Here is a 23357-nt window from a genome sequence, read left to right as displayed (position 1 = left end):
TGCTCTGACAGGGCTGCTCTACCGCTCCTTTCTTTGGCACTAAATCCTCAGCAGACCCCTCACTCAGCCCAGCAACCTTTCCCAGCCACTTGCTGTGCCCAGGGACCCACTGGCCCTAGAAGCAAAGGTCTCCAGTTAGTTAGCTGCTGCCTCACAGTCTGGAATTGTTCCAAGGCTCTGCTGGGAAACAGCTTCCAGAGAGCTCCTTTTTGAGTTTTTATTGGGCTGGAGCTGATGAACTAGTAGTTGTTTTTCTGATAGTCCAATCTACCTTCTCCAGAAACATCTCCAGTTTGGTTCCACTGAGGTGACCTTTCCCTGCATCCCAGCAGTTACACTTGCCCCTCTCCTATTTTACTATCATAACCAAAACAGCATTTGGGGGAGGATGAAATCAACTTGTGGATTCTCTCCAACCATCATCCTAAATTGAAAGCTTCTAGAAATAAAGTAGTTATTCAAAAGCAACCCTAAGGGGCACCTGGGTGGCTCAGTCGTTAAGCGTCTGCCTTCGGCTCAGGTCATGATCCCAGGGTCCTGGGATCGAGCCCTGCAGCGGGCTCCCTGCTCAGTGGGAAGCCTGCTTCTCCCTCTCCCACTGCCCCAGCTTGTGTTCCCTCTCTCACGGTCTCTGTCAAATAAATAAAATCTTTAAAAAACAACAACAAAAAAAAAACAAAAGCAACCCTAAATCTCTTTCAAACAGGCTAAGGAGCTACTGTTAGCACTTTTTCTTTTCCAGGAATCTCTACTAATGCAGTACCAAAATCTACAGCATAAGCTTTGGTTTAAAAGGAAAAAGAATACGGTAGAGGAGAAGCCATTTTATTCTAAATGGTGAAAATTCTCAATCAGGTCAGATCTAAAATAAATATTATACATAAATAAGCAACAGATAATCTGTAGATACCCAAACCCATCACTATACCGAAACACATTCTTACCTTTGATAGTGGAATGAGAAAATCCAGTTTGTATGAAAGGATCACCCTGGTAAGCAGCACCACAAACACCACATATGCAGAGTTCTCAAAGTCTGTTAACTGAACCTAGACAAGCAGGAGCCCAGAGAAGTTATGGACCAACTACACAAATATGCTCTTCCCGACAGGCCCCTCCTCAGATCATGTCATGCCCAAGCCAGCTCCTACTTCACCACGTGGTGCTTGGAAGCCCTCTGTCCACAATCTATTCTCAGAAGTCAATCTTTAGGTTTTGGACCTGCTTTTATCATGCACATATTTGATTCGTATTTGAAGAGCCTCTGAGAAGAGCATTAGAAGGGTAATGGGCAGAGGACAGGCATGATCGAATCACTTCCTGCTGATGTGCATCTTACCTCCATGGGTCGGAATTCTACTCTCCATCCAATATCTGAGTTTGGAGGAGGGGGTTTAAATCTCATCGTCTGCCAATTTGTGGACTGAATATTCTATAATAAAAAAAGCAGAAAATAAAACCAACTTTCCACATGTCCAGGATAATATTAAGATGGTTTGATATTTAATAAGGGAAAATTATTCATTGCTGATACCAAATACTCTTTAATTTACAAATACAAAAAGGTACAATGTAGTATTTCCTTGTTGTGTGACCTACTAGGAAAACAAACAGTGTTTAACAAAAGTTGGGTGATATGTTGGCAGCACAGAAATAATTGATGCCATTTTTTTTACACAGCAAGTTTGAATTTTTCACCTTTCTGCAATCAAGAGAAAATACAGAAAAAATGCAGAATAAGATATAACTTGTCAGAATCATAAAATTAGGGTACTTTAAACCAATCTAAAATTTCTTAATTCTTTATTGCACTAGACAGTGAAAGGCGTCAGAGATTTCTCCTATAACTGCTCACAGAAAATGGCCTCCATCTTGGTTAGTGAAGTGCAATGCATTTAAAACAGAGGTGATACCTCAAAATGGTCAGATTCATTGGCATCATCCAAGTGTATTTTCTCTTCGAACAGAGTCAGTGGGTCTCTAATGAAGAGATGAGCAACATGCTGGGCCAGGAGACGATCAATGCCTGTCAAGAGAGGTTACACCAGACTCCCATCAAAGCCACAGGCTCCATTGTGTTTAAGTCCAGTAAGAAGACAGGACAGCTCAGCAAGTTTGAAGACAGGGCATCTAAAAGCTTAGGAAGTGGCTGGTTTGTTCAGTATCTGCATGTTGCCCAGGGTTTTATCCTACAGACCCTGAGAAAGTGCCAGAGTTTTCTTTGCTACTTACACAATGCCTGGTGGGGCACTGGTGTGGACCTAGATACAGACCTCCAAAGTAAGTTCCTTTGCTAAAAGTCAAGAAGATCTCACAAGTATTTGGAACTTGAAACTTTAGGAACAAGCAGCCTCATAAGAAAAGTTAAGAGACTTCACACTAAAAATAGAAACCAGACCAGAAGTCAGCAACAAGTTCTAAAGAGCTTTGAATAACTAAAAGTGTACAATCAAATCTAGAGAAAAGGAGTGGCTGCTCACCTTCCTGCAACAGTTGTTCATAGATTTCTTTATCTATCGTCAAGTCGATGTCATTGTACTTCTCACCGCACTCAGATAAGTAACTGTCTATCGAATCGTATCGGGACTTACTGATCCTATAGTTATTGTTCTTCAGTGGCTAAAATTGAAAAAAAAATACGAATGAATGTCATATAAAATGCTCTGGAAATAAATGCTTTTATGTTTTATATGTAATAATTATATATAAATATCCAACCTGGAAAAAAGTTAATCCTGAGAAGTTATCAGGGAAAATTGTTTTTTAAAAATCTGGAAGTAACTTAAGTAGCTGCTCTCTGATACGACTTAAGTATACTTTTTTTTTTTTAAAGCAGATCGCCTTCATTCTTATTAAGCTAGGAAAATGTATGCCAAGGTTGAAAGCAAACCTATTAATGTAAAACAGAGCTATTAAAATCATTTCTCCCTTAAAGTTTTATTCTACTCAGGCAACATGTTCAACAATTTATGAGCACTCACATGAAGACCAGAGCAGACCAGTGCAGCCCTGGTTGAGAACATCAGAGGCTCATTTAAAAACCATGTCCAGGTCCCAGTTCTGGAGATACTTGTTTATTAGATCTAAAATGGGCCTGGGTGTCTATTTTTAAAGATCTTCACAGGTGGTTTTGATGCACACTCCAGGTTGGAGCGGTACACAGTCACAGTTCAACATGCAAACAAGAGGCACTAACCTACCCTTAGTAGGCAAATCTAACCCTTTATATGGGGCAAAATCATCTTTGACCACAGATTCCACAGCAGAAAGCTCATATACAAAGCACTCATGTAGTATCAAAAAGCCTTTTGGTAACAACAGCCCATCAGCACTTAGTTCCAAAATATAGGGGAAAAAAAAGCATCACTAAGTTTTAGAAGAGGAGGAAACAAATACAGATTTCAAAAAGTGATGAAAACTCCTTACCCCAACCAAATCATGTTTCCTATATATTCGCCCCAAAACAAACACTATGACATCAAAGACAAATTTATAACCTGTGAATTTCTTCCCACCTGTGACTGAACCACTCAAGATAAAAATTTAAGGGAGACTTCAACATTATAAGTAGTTACAATAACCCCATTTTACCTGCTTGATTTTTAAAAAAAGGCTATTAAGGAAAATCACTCCCACCTCCAGTCCTCTCTCCTCCCGAGTTCTATCATCTACAGATGCAGAAATCACTCCCCAGCGACAATCAATGTCAGACACATAGCCTCGGTAACAAGGAGACGCAGCGCTCAAAGCCATCTAAAAACAAACAAGAGTCAGCACCTGCAGGTTCGAAGTGTCACTTACACGCTGAGAAAAGCACCATGCAGTTACCTCTGGTCTAGAAGAATCAGTTTAGGTGAGCCCTAGGGAGCTCTACTCCTCTGTGCTTGCTTTTTCATAGTGAAAGATACCAAAAGGGACTCAAATCCTTGGATGGGATTCATTTAATCATCCCCTCTGTCACGCTGAATGTGAAGGATGGGAGAGGGGAAACGGCTACACTCAAACTTGACACTTTAACACACAGATGTCTTACTAGCAATAGTAAACTTCTATAGCTTGGAGTCTTAGTCCATTAGCTCTAAATGCAAACTCTTTATGTTAGTTCATTTCTGAATAAAGTCTTAACTGGACTTAAATGGCACAGAGTCAGCAAATGTTGCACAAGCACTCTCTACAAAGAAGTCTTTTAAGTAAGATGTCGTTTCTACTTACGACAATTGGACAGATAGTGGCCAACTGATCGTACAGGTATCTGGCCTCAGATATGCTGCAGGCTTGGAACGTTACCTGTTTAAAAATTACAGGTTATTAACAATGATGAATCGTCAACATCCTCCCCAAGGAGTCGAGTCTGAGAAGGAGGATGGCCAGGGAAGACAGAGGGCATGGTGTGCAACAGTCACTCCACAGCTAACACTTATTAACACAGCAGTTTTGTTTTTAAAAGTTGCCTTGGATGAATTTTGCCAAACAATGGCATTTGATCATGTTCACAACTAATATAAATAACCATTTCCTAAGTTAAAGAAGATTAAAATGTCAGGAAAGGAAAGGAAGACAATAGGTAAATGGCAAGTTCAGCAAGGCATCGCCGTGACTTATTTCCCTCGACAGCATCCCAGGCACTTCAGTTAGCTCAAGGGTTAGAGAAATTTTTGGTACAAAAGGATAGAGATGCTCATAATGGATTTCAAAGCTCACTGGTGGCAAGTACAAGGAATAGCCTGGGACACAGCGAGACTGGAGGAAGAGAGAGCAGTTAAAATACTGCAGCTGACAAGGACATAACCAAGGAGGGCTGTAGGAGGAGGCACAACGGAGTCAAAGCGGTGGCCGCTGGGAGCCGGGGGGGGCGGGGGTAGAGAGAATGAAGGTGTGACTTAGGTTTTGGCTTGGGTGTTCCTGGGACAGACAGTGAGCAGAGGCACCAAGACACGATGGGCATATGAAGGAAAGGAGCACGTAAAGAAATGCTTTAAGTGGCTGGGTCTCCAGGGCTAATGCCCAGAAGACAAGTCTGGGGTGAAGAAGTATTTATGGAGGAAGCTCAGATAATGTTCTGAAGATGGGCAGGATCACCCAGGAAGCCTGCAGAAGAGGCGTAAGTAGAACATTTCAGAGTTAGGCAGAGAAAAAAAAATCGTATCATTCATTAGTACAAATGTTCTAGAAACAGTTACCCAAAAGAAACCAAAAAAGGCCTGCCTGCCTTGGGGTGGGGAGCAGTGGAAGGGACTAGGAACACAAATCCTGGTTGTGTTATAGCATATCTGTATTAACTGCAAATGGGGAACAGTTTTCCTGTCCTCTGTTATTTAATAATGATATTTTGAATTTAGTGTTGGTGCAGGAAATAAATAAGGGCTTAATCCTTGAAAGAGTAGCAGAGTGAATATGTTTATTGTTATAATCCCAACCTGTTATTTCCCAGTTTTAGCCAGGTCTCAATTTTGCTTTTTTAACAAAGAACTTCTGTTAGGAGATTCACCGTCTACCTAGAGAATTATATTCACGTCAGTGTGGTAACTACAGAAAAATAATTATTTAGACAACTTGCTATAATTTCTGTTAATGATTCAACGCTATATTTTAATTAAAATGCCCTGGCAATTAACCAGCCATTACAAATTAATACAACATAGAGAAGAGCTGTGTCCTAGACCTCAAGGAATAAGACTATCAAAGGTTAAAGGAAGAGACTAAGCAGGGTTGGCAATTGGGTCACTCTTCACCAAAACAAGGGCAGTTTCTGCAAAGAGGTGGGAACTCAGAAATCAGCTTGTGCAAGGCTAAGGATAACATGTCAAGCGAGGAAACGGGAGACAGTAAGCCAAGTATTTACATACTTCTCTGCTGGGACAGATTGGCTTCTCTTATATGACTTAGTATTTACTAGACAATTCACAGGCAAATCCTGGAAAAAAGTATGCTTAAGAAAATTCGCACCTGGAATTCCATAGTTAAGTTACAACAGTGAAGTGTGGGGGGGGGGAGCGGGGGGGAGTTCTTATGCCTTCAAAAGTATGAACAGTTTTGTCCCTTTAAAGTATCTCATAAGAGGAAAAGCAGTGTCACTAGGAAACAGAGGGGAAAAAAGAGGAAGTATGAAAAATAGATGTTAGAAAACTAAATGTCTAATCTAAAATTTACCTAGAACCCATTTTTGAAGCCACCTGATTTTTCTTAGAGGGAGAAATACCTATTACAACGTGCATGAACTTATTAAATATTCCTGGAAAACTCCCCAAGTGTCAAGCATTTGAGTGTGATTATGTGACTTTCTGTTTTGTAAAGTCTTCCATTAACCTTAAAAAATTACTTTAAAACATTTTCTGCTTTACTTTAACAAACAGTTTCTAGTTTTCCACTTGAGAGACACAAAGCAGGGTGTTTTCTGTGGTGATGTGTGGAATTCATCTCATTTCCCATAAACTTTATGTGATTCATGCTAATAATTTTTTAAGTGGAGTATTCAAAGTAGGGTCTTGCGACGTGCTACCAACAAAAAGAAAACTTCATCCTAAACCCATGACAAAGCGTAAATTTGGATGGAAAATTGCATCTACAGGTAATAAAAATGTTAGAACACATTTATTTGTATGGTATTTCAAGAGAAAGACTATCCCTTTGGAATGAAGTAACTGTGCTGTCCCTGGCCAGGCACTCTGGTTTAATATTAAACCGAGAAAAGGCAATCAGTACTCCAATTGCACTGATACAATTTTAAAGCCATGCACTGTAAGTTCTAGAGCTTAATGGTTCTCTTTAAAAACATTTGTAATTAAGATAGAAAAGCAGATATGCAGGTAAAAGTCAAAAGGTCTCTTTTTTATGAAATGTGACCCTTTGTAAGGAAACTTACTGGCCTGTTTTTTTGGAAGACCACCCACTTTATACTGCCTTTGTGAGTCAGGAAAATCAGAAAAAAAAAAAAAAAAGATGGTTATGTAAACACATTCAACATGGAGCAATCGGACTCTGGCATTCAATGTTCATTTTACAGAGTTGTAAAAATAAGCACATCAGGGCTTTATGTGCAAGAAGGCGCGTGTCTACACTGCAACTGAGATGATGGGAATGCAGAGTTTTTTGGCCTCTGGATGGAGACCGGGCAGACTGGAGGCCCAGTGACTGATGTGGGGCTAGGCTTCACACTACTCCAGGCCTCTAAGGACGCCACTTCTAATCTTCGGAAATAATCCGAACTGCATACAATCTCCTTGGACAATAACAAGTGGCCTTTTTACTGGAAGTTTTCAATTTTCGCTTTATACGTTGTGCAACTCCTACTCCTGTTCTTATGATTTTAAGCAAAGGAAAGGTTAAAACCAGCACTTCTATTGATAAAAAACAGCAAAGTAAATATTAGCTTGGAGTCAGACCTAGAAAGGGATTTAATATAAACCTTCCGGTTAACCAAGGAGAAAACCAAGATGAAAAGAAGTGAGGAGAGCTACCCAAACCCACGAGTAGGAGGCCCAGCTGCAGGCCAAGCACAGGCCCACTGCTGCCGGGAGGGTCCTGTGCCCGCCCACCCAGGTCCTAAGTGAGCTTGGGTACAGTTCCTGCCAGGGGCACCAGCCATCTGACTAGATCCACGGGAAGTTTTAACGGAGGAAACAGAGAAAGGCTGTACCACCTATGTGACTTCGCCAGGGGCAAGGCAAACACGGGCTGCTCAGTAGTTCTTTTTATACCACTAGATGGCCTTGCCTGAATATGAACATTTCAAGTCCAAACAATCCTTCCCTTGGATCACAAGGTCACTGGAGTGCATCCAGAGGTTACTTTCAGAAACAGAGATCTGAATGATGTTACAAGCTCTAGGCCCGACCATCACTAGAAAGAACAGAGGCAGGGATCATAGAATATTTCGCACTGTAAGTTAAGTAACAACCATTTATCTTTGTAGTAAACTGGAGATTCTCCATCAAGAGATAGCTACCAATGAATTTACTAAAAATCACTGGTTTTCAGAAAGGCACACTTAGCTTTCATTTCAACCTGATTACAATGTAATTGTAAAAAATGCGAATCTATAAAGAAAACTAGTAAGTAGAAATGGATGAGGGCACTCTGCCTCTCTGTGTATTTGAAACAATACCTGAAGACAGCAATTGCCCATCCCAAATCCCATGGCATCCATGTAAATATGATCAGGCTTAGAAGCCTTGGCTGCCTCCTCATCCTCAGGAAATGCTTCTATAAATGGAGAGGGTGTATTCTTGTCCTTAAATACTGTAGAATTAAATTAAAGGAAAAAAAAAGGGGGACAAGGGTGAGATTCAAGATTTAAACAGCAATTCCCCAGGTGCCTCTCCCACCCCACCATCCGCTGTGGACTTACTTGGTACATTGATGACAACCTTTTCTCCTCTCCTGTGTCGGATATTTCTTGTTAGGGTACTGAAAGACAACCAAACGTCACAAATCGGCCTCCTAAGAACCACCATGTAAAAGAAGAATTTGATCATATACAAGTAAATAGAATGAAATCCTACCTCAAACTAATTCTCTGAGGCAATCCTATAGAATATTTATGTGGATCAAGATATTCTGAGGGAATTTTCTGTGAGAAGGCTTTGCATTAACACCACCTCCTCTGCCTCTTGCTCAAGAATGCCACTGTCTCCCCTGTTCAACCCCAGATACCCCAGCTTGCTATAACTTCTCAAATCAAATTCAAGTGTCTGGGGTCTGCCGGTGGTCTGGTCTCACCATACGTTTCTAACGCTCCCCATGTCTACTCCAAAGACTTCAAGCTTTAATACTTACTTTCCCTAGGCATCTCTGGAGCTCCAATACCTTGTTACTGTGCCTCCCAGTTGGCAGTATTAATACCTATTCTCTAGACCCACAGTGTCTAATCCAGAAGCCACCAGGCACACTGTGGCTGCTGTGCACTTGAAATGGGGCTAGTCCTAATTAAAATATGCTCTGAGGATAATATACACACCAGATTTTGAAGACTTACTGTAAAACACAAAAATAAGGTAAAATTTCTTATCAATAATTTAAAAATATTGACTACATGTTGAAATAATTTTGGATAAAAACTAAATAACATATATAATAAAATTAAATTCATCTTTTTTACTTTTTTCATGTGACTTAGAAAATTTAAAACATCTGAGGCTGACATGATTCTAGTGGACAGTGGTGATGCAGACTCAGCTTGCGGACCAGCTCTTTCCCATGGTTGCCAGGATCCCCTCCATCAGAAGCATCCTCTCCTTTCTCTAAGGAGGGTCTCTGATGCATCTACCTTTTGGCATCCAGCATAATCTTATCTTTTCTTGCAGCTGAATCTATTTTCCCCTTGGGCACACTGTAACATTTGAAGTTGGAAACTCCATCTATAAATCTGTTCCATCAAAAGACTCTGCATGTTAACAGGTGTGCAGACCTGTCAAAGGAATCAACACTGGCAAGTCCCAAGGTCCCCACCTGCAGGTCAGGAGCCTAGTTTAGGACGACAGAGGAGATTCAAGGTACAAAGTAAGATCAGACTGTTGTGGGCCCTGAAGCCACTGTGAACCCAGGAATGAAACTACAAGCTACTAGAGCTAGAAGTTAATAGAATAGAAGGTAAAGAGTTGTACATATCTTGCCTTGTCATGAAAGTATAGTAAGTGGAATGAGATCACACAGAGAGAGGGAGAAAAGGTAGGAATAACTAAGAAAACTTCCCCAAATAGGCGCTTATAAAACTAGGACTGAAAAAATCTGTACACTTAAGACGACAGTGGCTAAGCCAACGACTTTAAGATGACCTGTAAGATGGGCAAGTCGAGCTGTGCTCTAAAAAGCAAGGATCAAGCAGCCACATGTGTATATCCTGCTGGCTTCTCCGGTTCATTACAATAGGAGGCTGAGTTCAGTAAGTGCTCAGCAAGGATTCTAGGAAGGAGCGCCTTACTCTCAGCAGGCAGGGGTAAGAGTGAGGGACATCTGTGTTTAAAGGCAGAGCCATACTCACCTGAAGCGGGGGTGCTTGTTTATGGCTTCATCAGGAAAGAAGAGGGACTTGGAAGCTCCTCCTTCAACTGGACTGGGTTTGAACTCTGGCAGCGTGAACCCAGGACAGCCTAATCTACAACAAATCGAAGAACTAAGTAGGTAGGATTTGTTTTCAAAAGTTAATAACGTCTCACCATTACTGCACCTGTTAAGAACCACCCACCCCCGTCTACTTTCCCCCCTACCAGGAGTCTAGCACATGAATGCTGTGTAAGTACCGTGCTTTACAAACACCCCCCTTGTACTTGGTCTTCCTCACCGACATCTTTGGTGATTACAGCCTGTTAGAGACTTTATCCATTCACTCGGGATCTCTAGAGTGCTTCTTCACGTCCTATCCATCTCTTCATTTAACAGAGAGCACCAACAGCACAGAAGTCCCTCGGCTAGGTCAATTGTCACAGGCTATGGGCTCCCCCTACACAGCGTCCGATGGTCTTCCTTTACCATCTCTCATCTGATTGTTTTTTGACCCCTGCACAGCCCCACTGCCCCCAACCTGTTGATAAGCTTTGTTCAAATATCAAAGGGCTCTCCTGCTTTTTGCCTCTACAGATCACCTCATGAGTCCCTCAGGATTAGGTAGTGTCTCTACAGGTGTCCCCATCCGCCTCCAAGATCTCCCTCTGATGTCTAAGACCCAACCCTATTCTCTTACTTGACCTAACCAAGAGCTTTAATTCCAACACAGAAAAAGGAACCTCTGTCTTTATCCCTAAAAGTAAAGTTCAAATTCCACATCCAGCTCTTCAAGTTAAGAATTTTAAGGCCATTGTTAAATGTGCTGTGAGACAGGACAAAGACCGACAAAGTTTGTGAATACAAAACAAGGGAGGCTCTTGCCAGGGCTTTAGATCAGTGGTAGGAAACTCTGGGCTTAAGAGCCAAGACTACCCATGCCTTATGTTCAGCCCCTACCTTTTATAAAATAAAGCACCTGTTGGCTGCCCGTATCCGCCTTGTGAACAACAATGGAATTTGCTGATCTTATCTGGAAAACCATTTCCAGCTATAATGAAGGTTCCTGAGAATTCTTGCAGCTGTGTGCACTATTTACTAGGAGCCTGCAAACTTAGGGAAAATCCTGTAAGAGTGGCACTCTTCAACCTTGGGGATTCCGAGGCAACCAGAATTAGACTGAATGGAGGGAGAATGAAAATGTGTTTGGCAGGACAGAGACAGTTAGAACTCTGATCCTCAGACTCCTACAGCACTGTTTTTCTTCCAGACTGGCACCATCCCACAAACCCTTCTGCAGCACTGGAAGGTTTCATGTCCACCCTGTCCAATACATGTGCCTAGTGAGCGCCTGAACTGAGCCTAGTGTGACTGAGAAACTAAAATTTCTATTTAAGTGTCATTAATTTAAATTTAAATATTCACTTGGGCACTGTTTTGGATTATAGCTCCACAATACAGAGTTTTGCCTCTTTACAGAGAAAAATCACACTGTTTACACTTAAGAAACCAAGTACTCCTTTCTCTCTCGATGCCAAAACAAAACTTTCCTTATTATTTACAACTGATAGAAGGTCAGGCTTCTCCAACTAAATAATTATTATTCTTGTTTTGTTTACAAGTCCAAAAATACCCTCCCATCAAAAAATATAAGTTTTTTAAAAAAATTAGATTTTTAGAATAAAACTTATTCCTCTGTCTCAGCTCTCCCTTTATAGTAACTCCTACTGCTTTCAGGATAGCAACCCAAATTCTCAGTTAACAGGATCTGGCCCACCAACTACCTGCCCAGCCTCCCCTTCCCTCTCAGCGTCCTGGCCCCACCGGCCAGCCTTCTGGTTCTCAAGAGGCTCCGTGCTCTCCCTATTCATCCTGGGACATTTGCCCACTCTGCTCACTCTCTCTAGGCTGTCCCTCCCCTCCCCACTCGTAGTAAAGTCCTACCAGGACTCTGGACATCACTCCAATCCTCTTCCCCACCTCACAGAGTCCACCTGACACGTCCCACTCTCTGCTCCACATCTGCTCCACATCTTTTCCTCCCAGCACTTCCTCAACTTTATATTCCCTAGATCTGTGGCTATCTGATCACTCAGTCTCCGTAGAGGCAAAGACTGTGTGTCTCTTTGTATTCATGACTGCATCCCCACACTGCATGGCTCTGGCATGGAGCAGGCTCTCAAGTATCTGAGTGAAAGGCAGTCATGATTTTTTTTTTCTTTTTACCTCCTCCTTAAAACACTAGGGGCAAAGGACTATGCCAACTCTCTTCCAAGCAAACCTGTCCACCCTCATCCAGCCGGGGCTTTTCTTCTGGCAGGAAGCAGGGAGTGGCCTGCCTAACGGAACAAAGCAATCACAGAAAATAAGAGATGTATCTCTAAATGTTTGAGTTGCTTAAATAGGGTTTCAACCATTTAGATGTTACACTGAAGATTTTTAAAAAGAAAATCCCTTCCAAGACCAGTGGTAGGACTCCGAACGCCTGAGTTCATTATGGACATTTATCAGAAAAAAGAGGGAGGGTATAAAAATAGTTCTAAATGTTTCAGTCTATGGATACCAATCCCCGAAGCTCTTTCGGACCCTGAGGAGGAAGCATACTTTGCCACAATCTGACAGCTAGCACAGGTAAGTCAGATTTACAATTTGGTAGAACTGCATTCCTATGCAGAGCTCCTATGTGTAACTGTACGATATTTATGTACCTCATTCTAGCTAAGAGCATAGCTTCACTATTTATGGTTTTTTTATATTTATTTTTAGCAACTTTCAGCCATAACTAGATTTGATGACAACCTGTAAATTTCCTTTTCAACACAAGACTCAAACATGGCCTAATGACCCCCCTCGTTCACAGTTAGGATGTATTAGCAGTGGCCTGGGAGCACGGATGCCAGCCTTCCACCAGGTGACCATCCCACCGGCCACCAATACCAGCATGTGCCAGCCGGCAAACAGGCCCAAGGAAGCAACGGTGAGAGTCAAGTGAGAAGAGCACCTGATAATCATCAGACTCAGCTACTCCTTACAGGGTCAGAACTGCTTGGCAGACGCGCCGCTTCCTCCACCCCGGCCTGGGGTGGATGCCGCCACGATGCTAGCAGTCACGGTGGTCCTCACGGTCTTGCCCACTGAGGCCAGACGAATGCTCTCACCACAGTGCCCCGGGCCACCACCCACCTGCTGAAACTGGCACGCAAGTTTTGCCTGTGGCTCTAACATTACAGATTCTATCAAATGCAGCATATAAAGTATGAACTGCCTGTAAAGTAGGAGAACTGTATGGTCAAATGCTTGGGTCATGATCTGTTCTTTTAGAACCTAAAGCTCTGAACGATCTGCTGGGGCATGTTCATTTAGGAACTAACCTGGGAAATGAAGTTATTGTGCAGAGAGCCTGGTTTTCTCCTAATAAAGAAGTCGCTTCCTTCCGACGTTTCCTCATGTTGTCTTCGACTGTGTTGAACTCAGACATTGTTCCTCCATACGGCTGTCCGGGTGTACCTTCAATCATGTAACTGCCATACTCTGGTCTCCACAGGGTAGGATGGCTACAGAGGAGGAAAAATTCCATTCCCTCATATTTTGCTGCCGTCTGCTCAATTTTTAGAAGTTTTTAAAAAGTCACTTCCAAAAATGGAGACACCACTCCATATTAAATGAAGCTAAGAACTCCTTTACAGTTCCCAAAGGCTGGTCATTCTCCTGAGCTCTTCAACTAGGTGAGGGTTAGAAGTACAAATATCCAAAATATTTGTAAGTAACTGAAAACCACACACAGGCCACTCGCTCTTCAAGACAAGCTAGTCCACTTTGTGAGAAAGGGGAGGAGGCCATAAGGGCTCTTTCAGTTCACTGCTGGCCTCCAAACTCAAATGCTGCCTCCTGAAGTCGCCGGAGTAGGAAAATGGAACTGAAAAGTACATGCCCCTTCACCTCTTTGTCTACTTAGAGAAATATTAAAAAACATCCTACCAGCCAAATAAACTCAGTGTAAGTTTCATCTGGCACCATGGTTTGGGATCTCAGTAACACTCTGTCCATGGTTTTTTTTTTTTTTTAACATTTAGTAATAGTAAGCAGGCTTTATACTGTGTTGATAGTTCTAAGTGCTTAAATACATTAAGTATTTAAAATGTCAACACCCTACACAGGAGGTATTACTATCTCTACTTTACAGATGAAGAAACAGAGGCATAGACACATTAAGTAACTTGCCCAAGGTTACACCCAGCTATGAAGAAGGGGAACCAGGCGATGCCATCCTGCCTCCTACATCTGAAGAACGATTCTACTTTAGTAGTTCTAGCAGGTTCAGAAACACTAAAGCAACCCTTTGGTTTATCAGCTTACTTTGGGTTTGTCCTTTCCCCCTTTTCTTGTAGAGTTTCAAGAACTTCCTCTCCGGACAGGACCAACCGGACTTTCTTATTTTCATGATCAAAAGACACCAACATGTATTCCACCTGTTGAAAGTAAAAGAAAGATTAACCTCCTTCCAGACTCGTGTTCAGGGTCATCTTCAGGAGAAGGCAGGGAGACGTGAAGGCTGGAAAGGACCCACAGTAACTCGAGACAGTCACATTTGCTTACGCTACATGGCACACAATGACTGTTCTTTTGCATAATATGAAAAACTGGAGAAAGCGATCAGTCAATAGGGCCACTGCTTGAGAACCAGAACTTATTCCTTCATTACTTCTTTCTCCTGCTCTACTTAATATCCCTAAGAAAAGTCAAGATACCCATTTTGACAGATTGTACTTCAAAAGAGAAGTATTTCAAAGCTAAAATTCTATAAATTGCAATTACAAAAAGAAACTGCATTTTTAAATTTATTTCAAGTGGCTTACCGTAAATTTACGAAAGTGGTTATCTGAGCAGATTATCATGGTAGATTATCCTCATTTACTGGCAGGTTATTAACTCCCATTGTAAGTCTCACTGTTGGAGAGTTAAATCATAATCATAAACCGCCAGTATGGAGAAGTTATTTTAGGAGTTTCAACAATTTAATTTTGGTTTTTCAAGAGTAACTTAAGACAACTTCCCCACCCTGAAACCATATGCAATTTACAAGGCAAGGTGCACTAGTGCATTTATAACAATACCTGGTGGAATTCTGATAAAAATCAGGAGTTAAATACCAAAGTGAGACTTTTCTGGGCAGAGTACAAATAGAGCCTGCTTTTGTTTTCCCTGAAATCACATGCTTTTAATCATGATAGTTGGTGTAAACAGTGAAGACTATGAATCATGATTCACGGCTGAAATAAAACATTATCCATATGTAAGTGAAAAGGTATGGAATCAGGCCATTCAGGCAAACACTTCAAAGTACCCTTTGGACAAGATACTGGGACAGAGAAAAGAAAAGGTGATCAACTGGTGCCCCACGAAGCAGACCAGTCAGCAGAAATACTTTGTTTAGCTTATCATAAAAAAAGAAAAAAAAAAAGCAACAATACATCCAGTATCAACCTGACGTTTCACATATAAATCCAGATTTCCAGCCTTAAAAACAAATACCCAGAAGCCCATTTCTACTGGGTGGGGTATGAGCTGCTCTCCTCTGAGGGGGCATGCTCTGGTCTGCGGTGGCCTATCCTTACTTATGTGTACCTGCCTGGTCTTGGACGGTGTTTCAGTTAGCCATCCATTACCACAGACACAGTCTCTGTTCAACAAGAGACAGTTTTGCACCTCAGCTAAGAAACGGAATTATAAAGGGGAAAAATGTTAGTAACCATAGAAAATAGCCTGGCAGGTTTAAACAGTAAAAATTAAACTTTCAACTACCTTTTATTAGTTGTTGCTATGGACTGAATGTTTGTGCCCCACTCCCCCAAATTCGTATGTTGAAGCCTTTAATCCCCAATGGGATGGGATTAGTGTCCTTATTAGAAGAAATGAGAAAGATGATCTCTCTTGCCACCATGTGAAGACACAGCAAGAAGGCAGCTGTTTGTAAGCCAGGAAGAGGGCCCTCATCTGGAAATAAATCTCCCGCCACCTTTAACCTTGGACTTCCCAACCTACAGAACCATGAGAAATACGTCTGTTGTTTAAGCCACCTAACCTATGGTAAATGTTACAGTAGCCTGAACTAAGATAGCTGCCTTACTGATGAGTTTAAGTTCCTATTCTTGCTTTTCTATTAGAACTTTTTAGTTCAAGAAATAGGTAAGACTATTTGGTTTAGCTACATGAACCAGAAATGTGAAATCTGCACTTGTACAATCACTCAATGTCAAATGCCTGAAAACTGTGGGCTGCAGAATCCGGAATTGCTCCCAGATTTAAGTACAGATAACTATCCAGGAGTCCTGGATCTGGATGGAGAAGCTAAGAGCTGATGGAACAAGAAACTTTGCTAAGTCTCAGGATGGATATATAAAAATATCCTAAGTGTTAGAAGCAAGTTTACTTTTAAATGAGCATAATGTGAAAGGGTATGCTGTGAATTTTCATACGTGGATCCTAATCTCCAAATCCATCATTTGAAGTAGGCACGATCATCTATTTTACAAATGTGCAAAGATGCTCAGAGAGGCTGAATAAACTGCCCAAGTCCACAGTGTAAGGGCAGGGATGTGAACCTAGCCTGCCTGGCCTCAAAGCACAGCACACCTTGCTGCTAGGACTCTAAAGGATGCCAATCTTGGTTAGTAATGATAAGCTTTTAGAAAAACCGTTATAGGGGCGCCTGGGGGGGCTCAGTCAGTTAAGCGTCTGCCTTCAGCTCAGTTCATGATCCTGGGGTCCTGGGATCGAGCCCTGCATCAGGCTCCCTGCTAAGCAGGGAGCCTGCTTCTCCCTCTCCTCCCAGCCTGTGCTCTCGCGATCTCTGTCGCTATCTTTTTCTCAAATAAATAAAATCTTTAAAAAAGAATCGTTATAAGCTACATGAGGCAGGGACAAGATATAATAGTGGCTGAAAATCTCACAATTGATTATGCTTTATTTTATGAAGGGGGCCTGACATCATAGAGACATTGCCGTTACGGTTATAGATTTCAACAGATGCCTTAGCCCAGCTCTGCCTCTCTGAGGAGGAATCTTCCTACTTCAGTACTTCCTCCTTTGATCACTGGCTCCAACATATCTGCAGGGCATCATCAACTATCTGTGTTCTCTTCTTAACCAGAGAGCATGTTTCCTGCAAGACAGATGAAGAGATACTTCCTACCTTACTGGGTTCCCATCATTTATCTATTATCAAAATGAGCAAGAATTTTTGTACCACTTATATAAGCTAAAGTGCAGTAACTCTTGTTGGTTTCCTAGTTTTGAAATAATTGAAATCCTTAGTTTTCAAAATCACTGAGACCATGAGTTTAAAGCATGGAAAGGGCAGAACAAAAAGCTCAACCTCAGCCTAAGTTTTATTTTTTATTTTTATTTTTTTTAAAGATTTTATTTATTTATTTATTTGAGAGACAGAGAATGAGAGAGGGGAGGGTCAGAGGGAGAAGCAGCCTCCCTGCTCAGCAGGGAGCCCGATGTGGGACTCGATCCCAGGACTCCAGGATCATGACCTGAGCTGAAGGCAGTCGCTTAACCAACTGAGCCACCCAGGCGCCCCTCAGCCTGAGTTTTAAATATCAGCCAAATGGATGACATTTAAAATGCTTACAAACCAAACTCTCCTTAATTAAAAAATAATCATCCATGATATCATTAAGCAAATGAAACAGAAACACATCAGAATATTTACCCAAGGAGACAAAAAACAAACGTGCTTACTTTTGGATAAAATGGAAGTTCAGTTGGAAACCTTAAGAACTCCCTAAACATTTTTCCAACTCAAATTTAAGGTGCTCAGAAGTAACCACCCCCCCCCCCCCCAGTCGCTTTGATTTTCTGCCTCAGTGCTCAGGATGGTTCTTTCAGCTCTTGGCTTTTTTGTTATCTTTTTAAACCCTTCCCCCACCCACTTCAGTACATTTATGTTTATTTCTAATTCTAGATCACACAAACATCAAATGATTAACTCAATCTTTCCTAACAGCCAAACTAGAGCCAAAATGGAGTTTGGTTCAGTGAGCTAGCTGTTGAGTGATAATAAAATGACACATTAAGGCAATGCTTTCCCCATGCAGAATACCTAATGCCACAGGATTTTATTATATCTGGATTTTGTCCCCATCTTAAACTTCCTTTTTGCATCCAAAGGATGAGAGAAAAAGATACAGTCAAAGAGAAAATAACAGAAGGGACATAGAGGCCCTTCTGATTCCAAGGATCAAACATACCTGCTTCCTAACTTCAAATAGCATGTGGGCTGCGTAATCAGAGTTATAGCAACATCTATGTACACTGAACACGTACCCAATCCCGAAAGCATTATAAGTGGTCTGCAGAGTGACTAATTCAAATTTGTGTAATCAATATAGTATTTCGAAGTAGCAAAAATAGCCCCTGGGCTCTCTATTCCCAGTTAAATGTAACTTAGGGACACTGCTATGTGGTACTCATCATTTATCTCTTTAAATGGGGGGAGAATAGACACAATCAAAATAACTTACCACTAGGTGAGACACTCATTTTAAAATGTGCACTTTTTCTACAAATGAAAATTAAAATTTAGATTTCATTGCTAAAAAGGCTAAATTTTATCCCACTAGGGTAAAAAGCCACTAATATCTTGGAGCTGCTGAATCGAAGACAAAGGCCCATTCAAAAGACTATTATGTAGGCTACGTATTATAGAGTGTTGCTAGGAATGACCTGAACACAATAACCCACTAGTCATTCAGTGCAGGTTTACACAAGCATGAGGTGCTTTATGTTCATCCATAAGTAGGCCAACAGAAGTAAAGAATCTTAATTGAGGGTGATGTAAGTACTCAGGACAATGCTGGATGTATAGTAGACAGTGAAATACTTGTGGCATCAGAGTTCAAGATAACAAGAGTAACCGTTAATATCAAAATATTAATTTTTTAGGATTCATGTTGTCTTTAAATGGCATTTACCACTAATTTAAAATAAATTTCCTTTGTAAAAAAAAAAAAAATTTTTTTTTTTTTATACTCTACCATGAAGGTAAGGATCTCAAGGAGCTTATGAAAGTAGAAAGTAGAAAATTTCTACTCCCTAGAGGTAAAAATGGTGTTTAATTAGGAAAGCAATCTAAGTTCTATAAGGCTCAGAAGCAGTTAGAGGCAGTTCCCTGTGTTAGGGAGGTTCTACTTTGAGAAATTCTTTTGTCTCCAGCCATCCTACCGAAACTCAAAATTTGGGGTTCAGGGCCAGCTGCTCTACTCCACTGTTGGTGGTTGTCTTGATGCCTGCTGGAACTACCTGTCGCTTCTCAGAGACCCTGTTTTCTCTTTACACTAACTCCAAAGCAAGCCCACAGCCACTTTGAGGGTTAAGGATCCAGTTAGAGTTCATGACCGATCAGCACCCAAACCCATGATCTTGCTATCTGCTCCCACCCCTCTGTCCTTTTACCCACTCAACCAGGCCCAGTATTGGGTAGGTGTTGGCAATACGGTGAAGAATTAGGCAGGTGTGGCTCTGCTCTCAAGTTTCCACTGTGGTTCTCAAGCCACAGCCGGTAACACAACAGAGCCAAACGATCTGGGAGAGTGCTCGGGATGACCAAGTAGAACTGTGCGTATGCAGTAGAACTGATCCAGTCTAGGGGATCAGAAGGCTTCTTGGAGGAAAGGGACTGGCCAGACGAAGGAGAGGGTCTACTGATGTTTCAACAACCTCCCAGAAGATTCCCATGCTTTCCCCAGCCACCACTCTGACTGCAGCACAATCACAGGTCTGGCTGGTCAGAGATGCAGATAAACTGGGTCCACCCCATAGAGATCACGCCACAACAGTCCTTCTCTAGATTAGAAGCAGTTTTAAAGCTCGCAGCCATGCCTTCTGTCCAGAAGACTGTTTTCTCACATGGCAAAATACAAATGACCGTTATTTTTGGGCACACTCAACCATCCAGTTGGATGGCATCCTTTTCCATACCTAGCAAGATACACAAACTTAGAGCACCCAAAGAGGTGCTAGCTGCAGTGATGCTTATTTTTAAACACCTGTACTTAAATAGGGAAGACCTGCATGACGAGACCAAAAGAATAGCTGTGCTTCAAACAGCGACTCAACTTGAATAAGAAATTCTAATATGGATGTAATGAAATTTGATGTGGCTCAATGTGATTGAAGGTGGACTCTCAGGTAAGACACATCTAACAGCACTGCAAATACCAAAACCACTGTTTTACGTGGTTATGAATGAACACTTTGGGGGGACTAGTAACCATAAGGTAGAGTCTATAACACATGTGCTTTTGTGCAGCCTTGTTTACGGTGAGGTTTTAAACTGCTGATAGGTTATGTTAAACTGCCCTATGGTCCCCAAAGAAATGCTTTAGTAGTTTAGTCTAAAGTCCTATCAAATTCTTAAATTATCGGATGTATTTTGACTTTCTCTCCTACTATGAAATGTCATTTCGTACCACAGAATTACACAGGGTGTACTCTAGGGAAGTTTACACTTTAGGAAACCAAAATAAATGTGGCCTCACCCTGACCTGGTCTTCTGTTGGCATCCTAGATTAGGACTTCAGCTTACAGAGTACGCTGCTTTTTATTTATAATATGTTAATCTCAATTTTAACAATACATAACCATCAGTGAATTTCCTGTATGATTCAGTGAAGTAACTTCCTTGAATCATTATCTTGGCCCACACAGAGAAAAATTTTTCACATGCCAAGATTAGTAACATGAAGAAGCCTAAGTGAAAAAACTGAAGACTGTAAAAGAGGGAAAGAAGAGGCGCCCGGGTGGCTCAGTTGGTTAAGCTGTCTGCCTTTGGCTCAGGTCAGGGTCCTGGGATGGAGCTCCGTGTTGGGCTCCCTGCTCAGCGGGGAGCCTGCTTCTCCCTCTCCTCCCTGCTTCTGCTGTTTGTCTCTCTCTCAAATAATAAAATCTTAAAAAAAAAAGGGGAAAGAAAATGGGAGTTGCCAGGGAAAATAAGAGACATAATGACACCTTTCACTAAAGAAAAAACATCACATTGTCCATTCTAGTAGATAGTAGGCACATGTGGCTATTCAGATTTAGATTTAACTCAAATTAAAAATCCAGTTCCCAAGTTCCACTAGCGACATAGGGCTAGTGGCTACCCTACTGAGTAGAGCAAATATTTCTATTACTGCAGAGTTGTGTTGGACCACACTGGACTAAAACCCAGAAGAAACCACAACCCTGGAATTGTACCTGGGCATGCTAATTCATGACATAGAAAATCCCTCAAAGTAGATCTGCTTTCATGTGCTGTTAGTAGCATGAGATTTATTTTCTGGGCCTCTGACTTTACGTCTATTTTTTTTTTTAACCATACCACTACACTTCAGGCATGTATCAGTTTTAATTTTCTGATGGTTATAAAGACCATGTTAAGGGACTTAAGGGACACCTGGGTGGCTCAAGTCGGTTAAGCGTCTGCCTTCGGCTCAGGTCATGATCCCAGGGTCCTGGGATCGAGCCCCACATCGGGCTCCCTGCTCGGCGGGGAGCCTGCTTCTCCCTCTCCCTCTGCCTGCCACTCTGCCTACTTGTGCGAATAAATAAAATCTTAAAAAAAAAAAAAAAAAAAAAGAGAAAAAAAAGACCACGTTAAAGGCATTCCTACCTTCTTTCTAATCAAATCTAGCAGAACCTAACCAGTCTTCTCACACAAATTAACCTCGCAAAAGGTAGTTCCATCAAGTAAAGTTACCAATGGTGATGCTTCCTGTGGTTACTAACTTAACACAGGCACTCAGCAGTTAAAACCACCTAAACCAGAAGACAATTCCTCCTGAAGAAACACTATTGTAAATATAGTTTTTATTTATTTCAAAACATCTGTACTTTAGACCTACAGCTTCTGGGTTCTAAGGACAAATGAATTCCTTGGCTCTTTCCTGTGAACATATTCCTCTGCTAGAATCCTGGTCACCACGTGGCTAACAAGAAAGGAGGGAACCTGGTCCCCATCCAGATAGAGGCTGCTTTGGATCGACTGCTGTGCAGTGCTCAGTGTTGGGGGGTGTGCCTCATGAACCTCTGAGGTGGCTCCTACCAGGTGCAGGCGAGCTTAGGGCTTTAGCAGGGGGCAGGCTGGTGCTGCAGAGACTACCCACTCTCCATGGTGGCACCCAGCTCTGCCTGAACGCACTCCTAGAGCTGGGCAAGAAAACAAGCACATTCCTTTAAGGTAGAAGTTAGGTTGGCCTAAATTCAAGGACTGCCCGAGAAATAGAAATTTGGAGTTTTAGTTTTTAGAACTAGTGGTAGACTAACCCACCAAAGGGGTTTAAAAAAAAAAAAAAGTGCTTTCTAAAGAGACTGAGAACCAATGCTAAAACAGAGAAATTCCACCTCCAAAGTGACTGCTGTGCCCAGAGAGGCTCACCTATGCCCCCAGTGACAGGGCAGGGGGTGGGGGGCAGGGATTGAACACCTCCAAGTTTAATGCTATATTCCACCGTCACAAGAATCGAGCACAGACACTCTTTCGTGCTCGTATCTCATAAAGGCAGCATCAGGGCCCCCCCTCAGGAACACCACCTGGATGTTTGGGCATATCCTACTGAGAGCTATTCTAACCTTAGGTTGGGATGTGGAAGATGGAGACTCCTGTTCACGTGAACTCCTTTCCTGCCCTATTTGAAATTCATGTGAAAGAGGTAAGTCGAAGCGCCTGATTCTGGCCCACTACCTGCTGCCCTGGGCTGAGGCTGGCACAGGCTGCATAACTATCGAGTGAGGTCAGCCCGACGCTCATATAAAGGGCTCCACCGGCAGCAGCAGATTAGCTGGGAGGCTGCAGTCACGTGACTAAACCCGTTAGCATTTGTCCTGCAGACCGAGAAATTTACCAAGCATATTCAGAATTATAATTTTGAAAGGATGGGGGCATTTCCCGAGAAGGGAATCACTGGCCATCTGGTAACGAAAAGTACTGAAGCATCTGTGGCTCTAAGACATTTATATTTTCACTCAAACAAAAAGTCTACTTCCTTTATCACCACCAGCCCTTCCTCTTTTTCTGCCCACCTTCAATCTCATCTTGGTTGGAGCCCATGAAGACGGTCAGAGTGCTTTTCCTCCTGCTTATTTGGGAGCTGGTATATGGGGGCAGCAGGCTTTGGAGTCCTTCAGTTTCTGGGAAGGAGTACGTAAAAACTGCGTGTAAACTGCCTGAAGCAGGAGTAAGTACACAGCACCACTCAGATGCTAGTGGCTATTGTTTTCTAGCTCGTGGGCGGGGTAAGTTTATTGAGACAGAATAGAGGTGTTTTCCAAACATCGGTTACAACCCTTGTAGTGAGCCAAAGTAGGCTGTAATCAACATTACATAAAACTCT

At 42.0% G+C, this 23357-nt stretch overlaps 1 protein-coding gene across 2 annotated transcripts in view; it reads right to left on the bottom strand.

The window, feature by feature from the left end:
* The window catches only part of GCLC (glutamate-cysteine ligase catalytic subunit), a 47621-nt gene that overhangs the window by 10053 nt on the left and 14211 nt on the right, over nt 1–23357 (bottom strand). The window contains exons 2-12 of one of the 2 annotated variants that reach the window (XM_078055229.1): nt 14335–14447; nt 13350–13532; nt 9980–10093; nt 8348–8406; nt 8105–8238; nt 4213–4287; nt 3637–3753; nt 2481–2619; nt 1914–2026; nt 1340–1432; nt 945–1049 (exon numbers count right to left, since the gene is read on the bottom strand). In XM_078055229.1, coding sequence (XP_077911355.1) covers nt 945–1049; nt 1340–1432; nt 1914–2026; nt 2481–2619; nt 3637–3753; nt 4213–4287; nt 8105–8238; nt 8348–8406; nt 9980–10093; nt 13350–13532; nt 14335–14447 — 1245 coding nt within the window. The remainder of the gene's footprint in view (nt 1–944; nt 1050–1339; nt 1433–1913; nt 2027–2480; nt 2620–3636; nt 3754–4212; nt 4288–8104; nt 8239–8347; nt 8407–9979; nt 10094–13349; nt 13533–14334; nt 14448–23357) is intronic. The other variant, XM_078055230.1, reaches the window with a different exon arrangement.

This window comes from Halichoerus grypus, chromosome 9, assembly GCF_964656455.1.
Source record: "Halichoerus grypus chromosome 9, mHalGry1.hap1.1, whole genome shotgun sequence".
NCBI lineage: Eukaryota > Metazoa > Chordata > Mammalia > Carnivora > Phocidae > Halichoerus > Halichoerus grypus.
The sequence above is the reverse complement of the archived record's forward strand: the minus strand, read 5'-3'. Positions and strand labels throughout refer to the sequence as shown.